At 51.9% G+C, this 16,902-nt stretch overlaps 1 protein-coding gene across 13 annotated transcripts in view; it reads left to right on the top strand.

Moving 5' to 3' along the window:
- The window catches only part of AFAP1 (actin filament associated protein 1), a 142,279-nt gene that overhangs the window by 119,732 nt on the left and 5,645 nt on the right, over positions 1-16,902 (top strand). For 9 of the 13 annotated variants that reach the window (XM_049108525.1, XM_049108524.1, XM_049108523.1 and 6 more), the window contains 6 exons: positions 1,097-1,214; positions 4,748-5,014; positions 7,302-7,416; positions 10,871-11,035; positions 12,509-12,699; positions 15,346-15,507. In XM_049108525.1, the coding sequence (XP_048964482.1) occupies positions 1,097-1,214; positions 4,748-5,014; positions 7,302-7,416; positions 10,871-11,035; positions 12,509-12,699; positions 15,346-15,507 (1,018 nt within the window). The remainder of the gene's footprint in view (positions 1-1,096; positions 1,215-4,747; positions 5,015-7,301; positions 7,417-10,870; positions 11,036-12,508; positions 12,700-15,345; positions 15,508-16,902) is intronic. The other 4 variants (XM_049108528.1, XM_049108529.1, XM_025438616.3 and 1 more) reach the window with 2 other exon arrangements.

Here is a 16,902-nt window from a genome sequence, read left to right as displayed (position 1 = left end):
GAGAAAGTGCTATCTGGGTTCTCTCTTCCCTGGACACTCATATCTGCCACTTCTAACAAACAACTTCATGCGTGAACCACTGGCATGCCGTGCATCCAGCACGTGTTTGCCGAGAGCCCCGTGGGCCTGACGCTTGAGGTCCAGAACAAGTGAGAGTGACCATGGCTGTGCTCTCCTGAGGCTGACATTCTGGGGGATGAGCTAATCACACAACAGGTCAGATGGTGATGAGCAACATATGCAAGGAGCAGAAGGACAGCGACTCTGAGGCATGGGGGGTGGGGGTGCTGCCTACTGTGGGGCTCGGGCTTTCACGGGGCTTTCACAGGGAAGTGAACCCCCTCAGGGGCTTGGGAGAAGTACTTCTAGGCAGAGGTGACCACAGGGCAGTGGGTGGCAGGAAGAAGCAGAGAGGTGGCTACAGGCTGTACAGTGCTCTGCTCTGGGAGCACCACAGGGGCCAGCGCAGTGTGCATGGAGAGGGACCCCACTGGTTGGCCGCTGTCAGCCTCCCCTAAGTTCAGGGGTGGGAGGGATGGTGGGAGGTGAGTGGCATTGAGGTGCGGTGGCAGTAATGCTACATGACCGTGGGGAGCTTGAAACATGAGTGCAGAGTAGATGCTGTAAAGAATGTGGGGTCCATGAACTTCCACCAGAAAGGCCAGATGGTAAACCCTTCACTTTTGCCAGCTGTGTCTCTGCCCTTGAGCATTGACGTTGACAGGCTCAGGGAAGAAGCATGAAAATGCTGGCAGGCAGCTACAGCGCATACCAGTGAGGCTGGAGGGTGTGCCCCAGCCAGCAGGCGGTGGGCCGGGTGCCCCCGCTGTGCACTACAGAAATGAAACATGCTGCAAGTCTCAAACATGGTTACGTGTGTTATGTGCCAGACAGTGCTTTGTGTCCAGCATGCGTTCCCACCACCCTTGCCACAGCCCAGCAGGGTGGCTGCTTCCCTGATTTTACAGGTGAGCAGTCCATCCTCGTCACTCTCATGAACACCACACCTCTGCCGGGCCAGGCCCTGAGTGTCCAGCTGGACTCAGGTAAGACTCTAGATTACTGAGAGGGGTCTAACCCACTTCCTGTCCTGCAGTTTCATGAACAGGCGCGGTATCTCTGCCAACCCGTACCTGGGGAGCACCACCAACGGCTACGCCCACCCCAGTGGCATGGCGCTGCATTACGATGACGTCCCATGCATTAACGGCTCGGTGAGTGTGCCCTTCCTAGGGTGGCCCAGGCTCGGTTGTGTCACAATTGAGGCTGGGGAGGATTCCTGTAACCCGGGACTCCTGACTTCAGGCCCGGAGCCAGAAGGCTTTCTGCTGTGCCCTCAGCCAGAATGAAAACCGCATCCCCTCCCTTAAGTATCATGCTGCACATCCCAGAATACGGAGTGAAGGAAAGCACATTAAAGTCTGTAACTTAGATACATCAAAATAGAGCACAGTAGAAGTTATCACTGAGCAGTTAACACTTGGAGAAGAGCTCAGAGAAATCACATTGCAAAGGAAATGTTGCCACCGCCTTGGCCATACTGCACGCTCCCCAGGCCAAGCCCCGTGCCATCCTCTGGGCCACCAGCGGTGAGGCTCACAGACTCGGCAGGCTCATGGAGAGGCACTGGAGAAACCATCCTACCATTGGCCCCCCAGTATGGGTGACCTTAAAATGGGCATCTGTGGCAAGATATACTTCAAAGGTGGCACAGAATGTGTTAATTATTGTTGTTTTTGAAGTTGGAAAGTGTTTTAAATTTTTTTCTTGTTTTGCTCACCCATTCTTTTCTCAGTACTTTGATGGAGTCCCCAGTCAGCAACCTGTTTCCCATGGTCATAAACCCACATCTGTCTGAGGCAGGAACCAGGAGACTACGGCCTTCCTGTGGGAAGTGGAGGTCAAACAGGGACTCCCAGAGCTCAGAAACAGAAGCACACTGAAAAGATTACTGTGTGTGGGCCAGAGGTGGCCAGCCAGTGACCAAGTGCTGTGACATCATGTGTCCCCAGGGTCTTGGATATCTGGTCGTGAATGTTCTTCCTTCCATCCACTTGGGCCTGCCCTGGGGTTCCTGCAGGGATTCCTCTGCAGGCTCCTTACTAGATTCCAGAAAGGGGCTTCTCATCACACAGTCTCTCCTCCCTGCCTGCCTCATCCTCTCTGCCCATCCTCTCCTGCCTTCCTGATTCTCTGCACATCCCCTAGCACCCGGGCTCTGCACTAGGAGTGGAGGACACAATGGAGAAGACGTTGCCTCTGTCCTCCAGCAGCCTTCTGGTCCAGCAGGGCTGCAGGTGTGGGTAGGGGGAAGCAGAGCAGAGCAGGGACCAGGCCTGGCAGGTTCACATGAATGTTAGGGTCTCTGCTGGGATGTGGGGGCGGGGGGCAGGGGTAGTAGGTGCAGAGCCACACTTCAACCCAACCCTGACTACAGGTGCATCAGATAGTTGCCTGTCTCAGGCTGGGGTGGTCAGGGCTGGGGTTGAAGGGGGAGTCCTGCCCCAGTAAGAAAACATGAGCTCCTTGGCCCCCATTCCTACCTCCACCCCTGCCACCAAGGCCTCCAGGGTTAGAGGGGCTCCTGATGCCCATGATACCCCCAGCCCTCCTCCCCTGAGCCCACACATTTAGGGAAGGCTGCATGGTGACATTGTGAGCACGGGTTCTCAGGCCGTCTCAGCGTCTTCCCAGGCACTGTGCCACCTTCAGGGTGGTCCCTGGCTGTCCTAGGCAGCCACCAGCTCCTGAGCAGCCATACCCCTGGTTGTAGCCCAGCCATCACACTCATTCTCACAGAGCGGCCTGCTTCTCTGGGCCCTTGGCCTCAGCCACCACTTGTGCTGGACAGACAACACCCAGACCTGTCTCTGGACCTTCTTGCCCGAAGGCCCCTTTGTGCTCCTTTTCCTGAAAGGTTTTCTCCTCTCTTCCTTACATTCCACGTGGAAGCTACAGGACCATATGAGCACAACTCCCCTGCCCCCACCTACCCATGCCCTTAGATTTGTGTCATGGGATTCAGGCCACCTCCAGGAATGAGCTTTCTTTAGAGCATCCAGTGTCCTCAGTCTCAGAGATAAAACCCCACCATTCTGGAAGAACTTTGCATTTAGCAATTGTTCCTGCACATGCATGGTAGTATTGAAAACGTGAGGTCCTATGCACCGTCTCTGTGGCTCTCTGGCTTAGTGAGGGCTTCCTTGAAGCTCAGGCCCCTCTTTTAACTGTGCTTCTCCACACTGGCTCCATTACCAGGCAACCTCTCGTTTGGAAGGCTTCCTTTCTCAGTTTTATGAAGTTCATCCTTTCTGAGCCCAAACCTGACATCGACTTCAATAATCCTTGCCCCTCATGGCCACCCGCCCTCCCCCTATGCCAGCACAAGATTGAAGTGAGTCTCCAAAAGGATCTCTTGACATGCTCTTAATCTAGAAACCTCTGTGGAGTATCTGTTTCCTAAGTGTTCCATGTGCCTTGATCCTTTGGTATTTGGGGAGGTGATTGTCCAGTCTAGAGCATTGAAATCACCCGGGACAACTGTGTGCGGTCGTCCTCAGGGAGCCATCCTGTCCAGGCTTGTGTGCGTGGGCCGCTGTGTTTAGATTGTAGGAGGGTCCCCGCATGACAAAAATAGACACGTTGGAGCGGCTGCAAAGGGACAGAAGTGCTCCTCCCGTGAGATTTCAGACTGTTCCTATTTTGGTAACAAAAGGCTGTAATTACAGTCTGGCAGAAGGAGACGCTGCCAGAAGGATATAAAAATAGGGTAAAATGAGCATAACATAGGAATTAATATTTCTCTCCTTTTTTTGTAAATGCAAAGCAATTTATAAAGACCTTTAAAACGTAAAGGGCTCTGGCTGTGGTTGTGAGTTTAGGTTTCCATTTATGCTTTAATGTCCACGTTCTGAAGTGGCTCGAGCTATTTTAGTCCTTCATGAAAAGGCTTTCTGCTAAGACGATGCCATTGTATCAGTTATTTGCTGAAACATCCTCTTTTCTACAATGATTGCATTTCTTCCTTACGACAGACTATATTTTGGTCACTGCACTTTCTTCAGCCATAGAGTATGGTCCCTGGGTACACGCTGACAGTCACCCCTGATACCCGAGTCCCTGATGGGGAGGGTCAGGAGGTACTTTCTACCCTGGGGGAGCCTGCCACTGTATGCGGTTAGGAGCACGGCTCTGCCTCAGTTTCCCCCTGCATCTTGAGACTCCTGTGGAAATTATATGGCTCAACATCCATGAAGCGCTTCAAATGATGTCCGGGACATAGGCATTGCTGTAAATGAAAGTGCTTTGCTGTGATCATAAGTTGCTTTCTGGGGACAGCTGGAGCTCCGAGTTTCAGGGCCCCCAGGCTGGCCTGCCTCTCCTTACCTCATGTGGTTTCTGCTCTCTGGATTAGGGCTTCCAAAATCTGGTTCTTTAAAGAAAGAAATGTCAAATAAGTTTTTTATTTTTCCTCTCTCTCTGCCTTAAAAAACAGAACAAACAAAAATGTCCTAAGCCAGTTACCCTGGGAATGATTTCGGGAGAAAAGAAACCTTTCCTGAAGTCTCTCAAAGTAGAAATGTTGTCCGTCTATGTGTGTGTATGTGTGTGTGTGTGTGTGTTTTATTGGTAACAGTGCGGGGTACATATACATGTTTGGGGGGGTACTAATAATGTCTCAATATGCTAAAATCTCTGCTATGCTTTCTGTGGCCGAGGGTACTAACGACGAAGCTGTGTGTTGCAGTGGGACCCCGAAGACGGCCCTCCTGCTTCCTGTGCCAGAGGCCTGGGAGAAGAGGTGCTTTATGATAACGCGGTCCTGTACGATAACTTGCCGTCTCCGAAAATCTTTGCTCGCTACCCACCTGCTGACAGAAAGGCTTCTAGGCCGTCTCCTGACAAACTGTCCTGTAACCATTACAAATGCCCTCCCTCCTGCGGTCTGCCTCTCATTCAGTCTGCCACTAACCCCTCTTCTCTGGGGAGGGCGTCTCTCGGGCTCAGCTCTCAGGTACAGCATCTCCTTGCATCCTGTTCTAGAATTATCTGAATCGTGGTCCTCCTGCCAGGCGTAGTCACCAACCCTGTAGCAGATGAGACTCATCAAGGGTGAGGTGGAATCTTTGCCTCAACCAGAATAGAATTTGCAAATGCAATCAACGTTTGGCTGCCTAAGAACTTGATTAAGCACTCCTAACTAGTTCGTGGCTGAAGCACTGTATTTCTTGGCCTAAATCTGGCTCTCTTTCTATTCTTGGAAATTTCCCCAGTGAATTTTGTGCATTACAAAATTTGACTAAAGGCAAAGATTTTTAAAAGGACAGGGGCAATAAAACTTTCCAGAAGACTCTTGCACATCCAGCTTTTTTAATGCTTCTACCATAGGTACACAAGAAACGCTGGACTCCAGTTAGTAATTGCTTTCGATCTTTAAACGTTAACTAGAATTTTCAGGGTCCTACAGTGTTTTTCCTTAACGAGTTTGAAAGTGTATTGCCTAAAACCGAGTAGATGGTAATGAGGATTGGGATTATGAGCGAATGATAATAACCTTGATGTTGAACTGCCAGCTGCTCCACACCCACAGTTACAGCAAACAATGAGGTTTCCGTGTAAATGCTAACCTTGTGTGTTCATGCATTTTCCACCAAAGAATGCTGTGTCCTTCTCACACAAATCCAAGCACCACAACATGGCAATACTCGGCAAACAAATAGCAGATGCGTACACTTTAAATTATACTCTTTTCCCTCCGTTTCTTTTCTTTTCTTTTCTTTTGTTTTCTTTTTTTTAAAGATTGTATTTATTTATTCATGAGAGACAAACAGAGAGAGAGAGAGGCAGAGACACAGGCAGAGGGAGAAGCGGGCTCCATGCAGGGAGCCCGATGTGGGACTCAATCTCGGGTCTCCACGATCACGCCCTGGGCCAAAGGCAGGCGCTAAACCGCTGAGCCACCCAGGGATCCCCAATTTCCCTCCGTTTCTTGGGTAATTTTAGGAAACACAGAGTGCCTGGTAGGGTCCTGGCATTTCACATAGCGATGGCTTACAACAGCTCCCCGCAACCCATCGCCTCTCAAATCACAGGGCAGGATTTGTTTCTGATTTTTAGCCAAGCTGCTCAGATCTCTGGAGATTTCCACTAAGTGAACACATAAGTGTCAACAGACTTACTTTTTAGTTGGCATTAAAGTTTCATTAGGTAGAATCTGTGGGACAAAGTACACCACCTTGTGCATTTGGATTGTCCCCAGATTACTTTGGAATGACTGGACACATCGTTTCTATGTGCTTGTTTTTATTCATTTCTCCCACTTTAAGTAGGAACACATTTGTAAGTTGAATTATCACACCTTTTTTTTTCCTGTGCTCTATTGGTCATTTTCGTAGGGCACCTAAGTGTTTAAGGGAGACATCTCCTGGTTATTGAGCACCTACAGTATGCTGCGTGTTGTGCCCCTGTCTGGCATGTCACCTGGCCTTTTTAGGAATGCTGCAGGGAGAAGTCCGTATCTTTATTTATTTTCTTTAATGAGCAAATGGAAGCTCAGAAAGTTGTAATGACTTGCTCGGCCTATCCCAAGTCATGGAGCCAGAATCTGCAGCAAGGTCTGTCTGCCTCCCCCAAGTGAGGCTAGATCTATGGCCTAGTGAGGGTACACACAACTCCCTTAAGCAAAACACGGCACTTGTTGACTTGCAGCAAAGGAGCAGAGGTACTGCTGAATGTTCTTTAAGAACCTGTGGCTACTTAAAACTCAGTTTGTGCTGTTCTGTGCTCTCCCTTGGCTTCCATCCTCTGCCCATCAGCAAATCAAAAGGTAGTTATGTGTCCTGTGAGGGCATCAGTCAGCGGCAGAGCCCTCCAAGCAGAAATCTGATGCTCGGCCATGCCTCTCCCCTAAAGAGCATCCCCTGGAGAGAAAAGCCATTCATTTTTAGAAACACAAACGTTTAGTGATCTCAACCCACTGCTCTCAGATACCCAACTGCCTGTGCCAATGTCTTGATGAGCATTTATAATCTCCCCTTATAAATACATATAACTTTGACTCTATCCCAACTGGACAGGTCCAAGTTCCTCACCTGCCTTGGAGCTCAGTTCTACACCTGCTTGTCCTGCGCAGGAAATCCATAGCAGCTCAGTGTTTGGAGACCAGACTGGTCTTCTGCTCCCTTCATTTTTCCTATCTGTGCTAGCTTATATGAATGATTCAGGGACTGAGACAATTTACTGAAAAACCAGATTTTTCTTTATTGCTTGTTTTTAATTCTCTTACATGTTTATGTCAACAGGTGAAGGGTAAAAAGCCCCCAGTAGCCTCTAGTGGGGTTACGGGGAAAGGGAAGACTCTGAGCAGCCAGCAAAAAAAGGTAGATTCCACAGCCGGTGTGAAGCGAACATCTTCAAGTAAGTTTATCATTCAGTTTCTTGGTGCAGTTTGCAGAGTAGGGGCCGTAAGAGCCATCTTTCCTCCCCACCTGCTCAGGTGGAGATGCCAGGCATGGGGGTCAGCTGGAGAGAGGGGACTCTACACATTGTCACCCTCCCTCCTTGCTGGATTGAAGAATGGTGACAGTTTTTAACTCAGCTTTGAAGACCATTGTGTATAAAGGAGAAGCCGGGCTGGTCTGTGACGTGTTGACGTGTTCAAACGTATTTAAGGAGGAGATGGAGTAGGTCCAAGGGACCTGGGGCTTTGGGTCAGGAGACCTTGATGTGTGTCTTAGTCAAGCTGTATAAATGCTCTAAGCTCAGCCCCCTGTGTTGGAGATGGAGACAAATGGCCACTGTGGTTTCTGGGACGAAGTAATTGAGGCACTGCATGGGCCTCCAAGCATGAGAACCATGTAAGGATTGGTAAGGGGTGCGTCTTCCTGAGCACCTTATGGTTTGTGAGCTGATACAGACCTTCTCCTGCTACTTCTCCCAGCCTCATCTCAGGTAGGTACAATCACCTGCCCCTTATGCAAGGGCAGAAATATTCTGAGAGACCGAGTGGCTCACCCAGTGTTTCACAGCTGGCCAGTGCGACTACCAGGTTTCACACTCCAAATCTGAGCAGAGAAGCAGGAAGACACAAGTGAGAGATTCAACCTACCTGAGCACCCAGTGCCCTTCCTTACCGGCAGATGGATTAATTTAGGTGACAACATTGTGCACATGGGTGTGTGTTTTCTTCAGCCCTGGTGATGGTGGGCACCCATTCATTGTGCCAGCCCGGCAGCATTTATTCTCTTTGAGGCACTCTGCTTGCTGCCGGGGCTGCACAGATAAGACCGGGCAGTTGGCATCGAGCTGCTTTGGGCTCAAGAAGATGCTCACAGGCAGATATGCAGATATATGGCACAGGCTTTTACAAGGTTCAGGAACTCCTAAGTGGATTTGGCTTGCTGGGGGCTCCCAGGGGAGGAGGATGTGAGTTAGGCTTCAGTGATGGGTTTGATAAGACGGCTTGGGAAGTTGTGTGTATACTTTCAGAATCTGGCTCAGTGTCACCAGTAGACCAGTCTGTGTTGGTGAAGATGAGGTTGGCCAGCTGGCTCCAGTTAGTAACCTCTCCCTGACTTACTGACCTGCCGGTACTGAAGGATGTTCAGAGTTTGAGAGGACATGGGGATGGAGAGGACGGCCTTTTCCGTCGTATACCCAGATGAGCCTTGAATTGTCCAGGAGGGCTTGGCTGCTTCCACCCCAAGGGAACTTGTATTCTGCCCATCACCTTGTCTACACTTTCCTTGTCCTCATCCGCACATTTCTAGCAGACGGGTTGGGAGCCAGCTGGATCACAGTTTTATTGTGCTGACTTATTTTGACCTTATCTTTCTGGCAAATCTTACTTCCCTAATGCAATTGGGTGTATTTACAGTCACTTAAAATTTTAGTGCTGTTCATCTGGGGAGGGGTGGAGAGGGGAGGAAAAAGCCTGTGCCTGAAAGCTTCTGCTGTGCAGGGCCCGAACCTCCTGGGATCTCTTCTCAATAGCTTTTCTCCCAGTGCCTTTGCTCATTTCATTTTCTAGGTGATTTATTCCTTTATTTTATGAGACCTTCTGTAGGGAATCTTTATTAACTTTGGTGACATCTAATGGTGACAAAAGAGAAAAATAATTGCATTCTATGTTTTTGCTGAATTCAGCCAGTTGCATTATACACTGGATGGGGTTTACTGCATGGGAACCAAAAGATGTGAATATTTATAGGTTATTACATACCAGTTTCTTGGGGAAACATATCTGATCAGAAATAAGTGAACAGGGTGTGGACTTTGTCTGTGGAACTGTCCTAACCCTGGCTACTCATTGCAGTGCTTTTGTTTCAAGTTGTTGCTTTTGTTATCCTCACACTGAGATCCTCCTAATATCATGCTCTGTGTGTGCATTTTCTGTTTGCTTCTTTTTAGTGAGGGGAAGTGCCCTGGGGACAAATGAAAGATTTTGCACCTGCCTTCATAAACGCAGTGTTGCATCATAATCCTGACAGTTTGCATTGCAGGATTCAGTGAATTCAGCATCAAGGATAGGTGCTGGAAGTGGCTGGCCATTGTCTCTGAGGCCTTAGCTATCACTGGCAGTGATTACAGCGGCTGGGGGGTGTCCACCCCACCCCAGGCATCGCATAGTTTTGTGAGATAGGTTTTGAATATAAATATCATGTGTTTTTTTTTTTTAACTCAAGATATGCCTTCCTGCTTCTGCTTTATAGAGGGTGAAGCTGAGGTTCATGGAGATTAGCTGCCAGCCCAGAGTCGTAGGTTCCTTTCTGGCCCATGTCTCCGCTATGAGCCATCACGTCATGTTCCTGCCCAGAAGTTGCTGCACGCCCAGTGGGGCAGCAGACATGCAGGCAAACAAGTGCAGTGTTGCAGGGGGTGCTGTGGGGCGTGAAGACATGACGGGGCACATGATGTGCAGCAGACCTCCGAGTGGTGATCATGTGTGGAAGGCAGTGGAAGCTCCGGAATCGGTGACCCTCCATCACGCCTGTGACATCTTCATCTCTTCAAGCTATTTTTCTAGAGAGGGTCTCTAACTTAGTATTATCAAAAGTTCAACTTAATTAGAGGAAAGAAGCTTGGGGTGGGATGTTAATGTGATATCAACTAGTGGTGTGACTCTGGTCAAGACTTCGATCGATGGATTTCCTAAAGACTGGTTTCCTCTTTATTCTTCATGCATTCCTTTTATTTAATGAGCACTGGCATTGTGCTTGTTTGGAATGCTTCGTAAATATTAAATTGACCCTCATAAGAGCCCTGAAAATGACCACTTCACAGATGAGGGACCTGAGGCCCAGAGAGGACAAGCGGCCTCACAGCTGATGCAACAAGCTGGAGCTCTAACTCAGCTGATTGGGTCTGGGCGCTGCCGCATGAGACTCCCCATGTACTCCATCCTTCACTCACTCAGTGGATGCCTGCATGCTTGCTGCACCGACCCCAGCGCAGGGGACAGAGCTGCTGTCCAGTCAGCCTGACAGCCAGATAGCACAGGCACTGGGCTTAGGTTTGGCCGTGTTACAGAAGTGTCCTGAAAAAGAGAGAAGTACACAAATCCCAGAGAGAGCCTTGATTTTGATTATAGAGTGCTCATCCTATAATCAAGCCTTCCTGCCTCAAAGGATAGGGAGTTAATAGGATGTTCTCATATTCTCTTCTCATTTTCTTACCTTGATTCAGACCATTGGGAAATTTGCCCTACTCACCTTTCTATTCCATTCAAACTGGTCCCATTCCTCTTCTTACCAAACTAGCAAAATAGCCAGATTAGAGTTTCTTTTCCTGATTTTAAACAAGTTTTATGAATTACCTTGTTATCTGCTTGGTTAAACTGAATTTTCTTTGGCTACTTTTTTTTACCCCCAAGATGCTGACCAGTACAAATATGGCAAGAATCGGGTTGAAGCCGATGCCAAGCGGTTGCAGAGCAAAGAAGATGAGCTGCTAAAGCGTAAAGAAACCCTGCGGAACAGGCTGGCCCAGCTCCGGAAAGAGAGGAGAGACCTGAGGGCTGCCATCGAAGTAAACGCTGGTATGAGGGCCACGGTTCTGGCCAGCCTGGGCACTGCCTTGGGTTAGCGCCTCAATTTCCACCCATTTTGCCCATGGGGTCTCACCTTAGTAAGGCCACATCTCCCCGAATGGTGCTGCTTGTAGTTTGGAAGCATTGTATGAGTAAGCCTGGGGCAGGTGTCATGGCCTGGGACAGTGGACTAGGCAAGAGGAGGCCAGGACCACTTCTTGGCCTCCTCACCTGGCCTGCTCACCTGCTCCCAGAGACCCATGGTGCCAGGAGCTGTCCCTGCCTCGTGTGTTGGCTGCAAAGATTGTCTGCAGGATGAGGGAGGGACAGTGTCTGAATTCTTGGAAGGGAGCAGAGAAATAGGCCAGGTTAGCAGAGACGCTCTCAGAGGGGAAGTCCTACCTAAGGCAGTGTTGGGGAGCTGAGTCTGGGCCTGGGGAGTGTCTCTGGCTCAGGCTTGTTCATTTGTATAGTTCCTGGTTCTGGGGATGGAGCTGTTTAATGTAATCAGCTCAAGACTGGCCCTGATCCTGGGGCAAGACCGACTCCTCAGGTTTGGATTTGGCTGGCCTTATTGGGACACAGAGGACCAGGAAGGTCCAGAAGGGAAGACAGCTGCTTTCACGTAGCTTTCCTGCTCACAGCAGCTACAGCCCTTCTTGACTCTGCGCCTCAGTGACTTTTATGACAGGGAGAGCTTTTGGAGTTTAAAGTCTGGGAGGTTAGGTGTAGGCTATGCAGGTGGGAGATAACCCATAGGAGGGGCAGGACATGGCGGGAACCAAACGCTGAGTCAGAGGCCTGGGTGGGAGCCTCCAGGGCAATAAGACAGCAAGAGGATTGCCTCCTCCTGTTGTTCCAAGTTTGCAGGATAGCGAAGATGCAGAGAAGTGAGACTAGCTCCCATGCTGCAAGCACAGGCTGGGGCCACACACAAAAGTCAGGGGACCCCTTGGAATCCATTGTTCTGCATGTCCAATGGGCATGTTACCTGCCTCCTTGTGTCACTGAAACACATTTCAAATAAAATGAATAAGTGAATGTGCCAGCTCTGTGAGGCACAAGCTTTATTGTAGTCGACCTGACGGGCAAGAGAGAGGACTCCGGAAGAGAAGGTGGAACCATCAGAGCAGGGAAGTAGTCAGACTATAAGTCAGCCACACCTCTGCCAGCCGTCTGCTTAGAGTCCCATGTGCTTAGGTGAGCATGTTGAGGCCTGGGTCTAGAATTCTGGGATTTGTGAGAATTGAGGGCTCCGGCTTCCAGTCCAAAGTCTTCTAGCTGCAAGAAAATAGGGTGGTCAGGAAGGGCCTCTGCTCTTTTGAAGAACAGCTGGACTTGAGTTTTGCACTAGGGATCCAGGTCGGGGCCGCTCAAGGCAAAGAGGTCTCTAGGGCTCCTGGGATGGGCACCAGCACGGATCCTCTGTCATCTGAGACCTTCACCTGTGGCTGCAGTGACAGTGTGTCTATGGGATTTCAGGCAGGAAGACGCAGGTGGTTCTGGAAGACAAGCTGAAGAGGCTGGAGGAGGAGTGTAAGCAGAAGGAGGCGGAGCGTGTCAACCTGGAGCTGGAGCTGACGGAAGTCACAGAGAGCCTGAAGAAGGCCCTGGCTGGCGGGGTCACCCTGGGGCTGGCCATCGAGCCCAGGTCAGGGACATCGAGCCCACAGGTAAGGTCAGCGCCACATGTTCTGAGCCAACGTGCATTCTGAGCTGGTGACGTGTTTTCTTCTCTCTGTGGAAAGGTGGTGGAAACAGCAGCCTATTTCCCTTCCTTTCTCCCATTTGATGATCAGAGGCACCGCTCTTCTTATCTCTTTTGAACCATGTCCTAATTCGATTCCAGTTCATTAGCTAGAGACCTTAATCTAATGTAGCAGATTGTTATGAGACGTGCAGCACGTCTTGGGAATCCTGCCAGGTGCCAGGAAACACGGCCTTCCCCTCGGATCTCACAGAACGAGTGGGAGTCACTTTGCAACATGAATTATCACCTTCAGTGACTCACCATTTGCTCTGATTGGACTAACAGTCACTGAGAAGTTACTGCTGTCCTTTCCTTGTGACTATGCCCTCGGGTCCCTAGAGCCTGGGGAGTCTCGTGTCACCCCTTCCGTTTCACAAACCAGGAACCAGAAGCCCAGAGAAGTGCAGCAACCCGGCCTAAGCACACATGGTGTAGCAGGGGCAGCAGCCCTGGATGCAGGCTCCTTCTCAGAGGGGCCCGCAGCTCTCTGCCCCACCTCCCACCTTAAACCTGTCCCTCTCTGAAACTCCTGTCCCCCCGTCCCTTTTGACAGCCACCCCTCAACTTTGAGAAATTGGCCCTCGCCTGGGAGAGCTGCTTCCTAGCAGCAAGGCAGGGGCTCTCATCACAGAAAACAGGACACCAATGGTGCACCACCTCCTCCAGCCGCAGCTTCTAGGAAAGCAGGCTCTGGGGCCAGAGAGACAGGATTGGGGTCATGTCCCTTCTTGAGGCCTCACTTACTCATCCACAAACTGAGGATGATGACATTGCTGCATCTGTGATAGCTCATGGCACCGTGCCTGGGCAGAGGCAGTGTGGGTTCATCATTCATGTATTTGTTAGTTCATGTGTTCATTCATTCATTCAACGAATTATGAATACATACCCAGGCAGTGCAATGCGGGGGCCATGTGCTCCCCCAGGGACAGGGCGCAGTAGGCAGAACGGCTGCCCCCAGGGAGCCTGTGTTCCGATAAGGGAGGAAGCCTGCCGGGTACGTGTGTGTCCACATTGATTCCCCCTGTGAGAACAACACGCAGGAAGGGTGAGTACACTGGAAGCTGGCACGCAAGGGCCGAGCCGCCCCACGTCTCAGCGTCCCGCTTGGACAGGACCCGGCACAGTGAGGTCAACTATAACTAGAGGTGGGGCCCTGCTGGAGACACATGGCTTCTGTGCCCCTCGTGACCTCCATAGGGGTGGACCCCATTAGGCCCTGGCCTCCTGCAGGGATGGCCACATCACCCCCAGGGGTGTCTCCTGCCGACCCCCTTCCTTCAGAGCCCTTCTGCATCCTCTGGGCCCCACACCCAGCCCCCTGCAGCCTCCCTCCTACCTCTCATCCCTCCCTTTCCAAGGTTTTGGAAATAGTTGTGTCTTCCCACAGTGTCCTGTTCACCCGCTCACTTCTCCACTCGCCAAACCTGCTTTCCCTAAGGTCACCTCCAAACTGGAAACCCCCCACTTCACCCCTGCCTCCAGACCCAGGCATCTCCAGACTGGCTACTTTCTTTGGTGACCCTGCATCCCCCTGGGAATTCCCTCTCTCTAGCAGTGACCCTGCATCCCCCTGGGGATCCCTTCTCTCCAGTGATGACCCTGCATCCCTGCGGGGGTCCCCTCTCTCCAGCAGTGATCCCACATACCCCTGGGGGTCCCTCCTCTCCAGTGGTGACCCCACACATCCCCAGGGTCCCCTCTGTCCAGTGGTGATGGGACTATCTGAGCCTCCCCACCCAGACCACAGGGCCTGCTGGCTTCCTCTCCTGGGAGGGCTCTCCCTGGACTTGGGTTGCCATCACCTGCCCTGGTGTTGGCAGCTCCCTGCTCTTCCTACCCAGCCCTCATCCCCAGAACTCGGGTGGTTGGGTGTATGTCCCAGAGGACTGTCATGGGCTGCCTTACAAACTCAGCGTGGCCTCTCACAGAGAGATGGTGGTGGTCTCTCCTTTCTGCCAGACACTCCATCCCTGACTCCTTCCCAGCCAGCATGGCTGTTAAGCTAGAACATGAAGAAAGCTGGCTGCTTGGCGTTCAGGGTCAGCAGCCCCTGGTAGGGATCCTAAATGACCCACTTTCAGGTTATTGAAAGCAGTGTTCTGCTTGACAGCATGCTAAACAACCCAAGCAGTGTTTTCAGGTCATGTGTTACACAGCAGTGACGGGGTGGGGGGGCATCTGTTGGCCCTGTGACGGTTGGTTGGGAGCCCCGGTGTCACCCAGGCTGGGCTTGGGCCACGCTGCCGCCAGCCTCTGGCCCAGTGCCTGGCGCTGCCCGGTGGTCAAGGGCAGGTGTGCACGCAGAGCTCTCTGCAAGCACAGAGCAGTGTGCAGAGGGACAGGGTGGGGCCCCTGCTGGCCTCCTAGCCCCCCGGCTGTCCTGTCTGTAACGGACATGGACAAAGTGCCATGAGACCCGGTGCTGACCCTGTGGAGTCATTCTCCTTCTCATTCTTGCCTGTTCCCCAACCCTGTGCGTTTTCTTTGAAACCTGCAGTCCTCCCGCTGGGACACACCACGGGCCCGGAGACCACACCTCACTCGGGTCTTCTCTCTGCCTTGACAGTCCCCGGTTTTCAGGCATCGCACCCTGGAGAGCTCACCCATGTCCAGCTGTGAGACCAGCGATGCGGAGGGCCCCGTGCCGGTGAACAGTGCAGCCGTGCTGAGGAAGGGCCAGCCGGCCAGCGGCTCCCCCTGCCGGGGACATGTGCTGCGGAAGGCCAAGGTGAGCTCCGGCCTCCCACCTTCAGGACACCTGCCCTGAGGGGAGCTGGCTTCTGCAGGAGGGATGGGATGGGGTGGGAGATGCCATGTCCTGACTCTCCCCAGTTCTCACAGTCCCAGCCTCCTTCAGGGGTCCCCCTTTCCAAGGTGAAAAGCCCAGAACCTCACCCCAAGGCGCTGACCACCTGGTGTCAGGAGAAACAGCAGCTCTGGGTGCTCCTAGGATTTCCTTCCCAGAGTGGGGACTGGACCAGGCGACCTCTGGGCTCTTCAAAGAGGGCCCAGGCCTAGACCCTCCTCCGTCCCATGCCGCCCCTGACATTGTCAGTGGTGTGGGAGGTGCAGGATGATCCCCCAGGCCCGCCCATGCTCTCCAGTCTCCACATGGGACTGGCACTGATGAGCTTTGATGCTGGACTTTAAAGCTCTCAGAAATTGTAAAAACCACTTCTAGGTTCTCAGAGCAGACAGTTCCTGACGGTGCTAACTACAAGTGTGTCATACAGAAAAATCATACTTGAAGTAATTACATTAATTCATCAGATGAATTTAATTTGCTCTGACGGGTGTGGAGGCAGACGGCCTCTCTTTGCTGCCTCTGGGCCCGGCATTGCTATCATTACGTTTGCTCCTGGGCAGCTTCAGAACCTGGTCCAAACTGCCTAGGAGTCTGCAGTTTTCGGAGAGGCAGGTCTGTGTTGGGGAGGAACGTGAGCGGCAGCGCCTTGGAGCCCTGGTGTGCTCATGGGGCGGCCCTGGTGGCAGTGGCTGTGGCCCCGTCTGAGAGCTGGTGTCCTGCCCGGCAAGCGTTTGAAGCCCGTGTGTATTGCCACGTCTAGGGCAGGAAGGGCTGCTGGGTATTTGTTACTTTTCCTAGCAGGCGTTGGGCATTCCGGGTTTGACCCTGTTAGCTCACATGTGGGGGGGGGGGGGTGCAAATTGCCTGAGAGGTTCTTAGAATGGGGCCGTCCAGTGCAGTCCCACAACTGTTTGCAGATGAGAAGTGAAGTAACAGTGTCTCATTTACTTGGTCTCTTTACTGTCAAATCAGATTTACGATTGAGCCGTTGCCAAGCCGCATGTCATATGGGCGCTCGGCGACCACTAGCTTGGGGACTGCAGCTCCTACTGCTCCTCTGTGCTAAAGCAGGACGCATGGTCTCGGCAGGTTCATACATGGTGACATGGGGGCCACACTCACCAAAGGACCTAGCCGTCCCTGCTTGTGGGTCCAGGAACCATGCCCACAGCCTCACAAAGGGACTCCTAAAAACTGACACGGGACTCTCAGCTGGGGGCAGGGGTGGGGCTCGGCCTCTCGGCTCTGATCCTGAGCAGGGGCGCCACACACATGCCCTCATCTGCCCACGCCAGCCTCCGTCTGAGGACCGGCACA

Source organism: Canis lupus, chromosome 3, assembly GCF_003254725.2.
Source record: "Canis lupus dingo isolate Sandy chromosome 3, ASM325472v2, whole genome shotgun sequence".
NCBI lineage: Eukaryota > Metazoa > Chordata > Mammalia > Carnivora > Canidae > Canis > Canis lupus.
The sequence above is the reverse complement of the archived record's forward strand: the minus strand, read 5'-3'. Positions and strand labels throughout refer to the sequence as shown.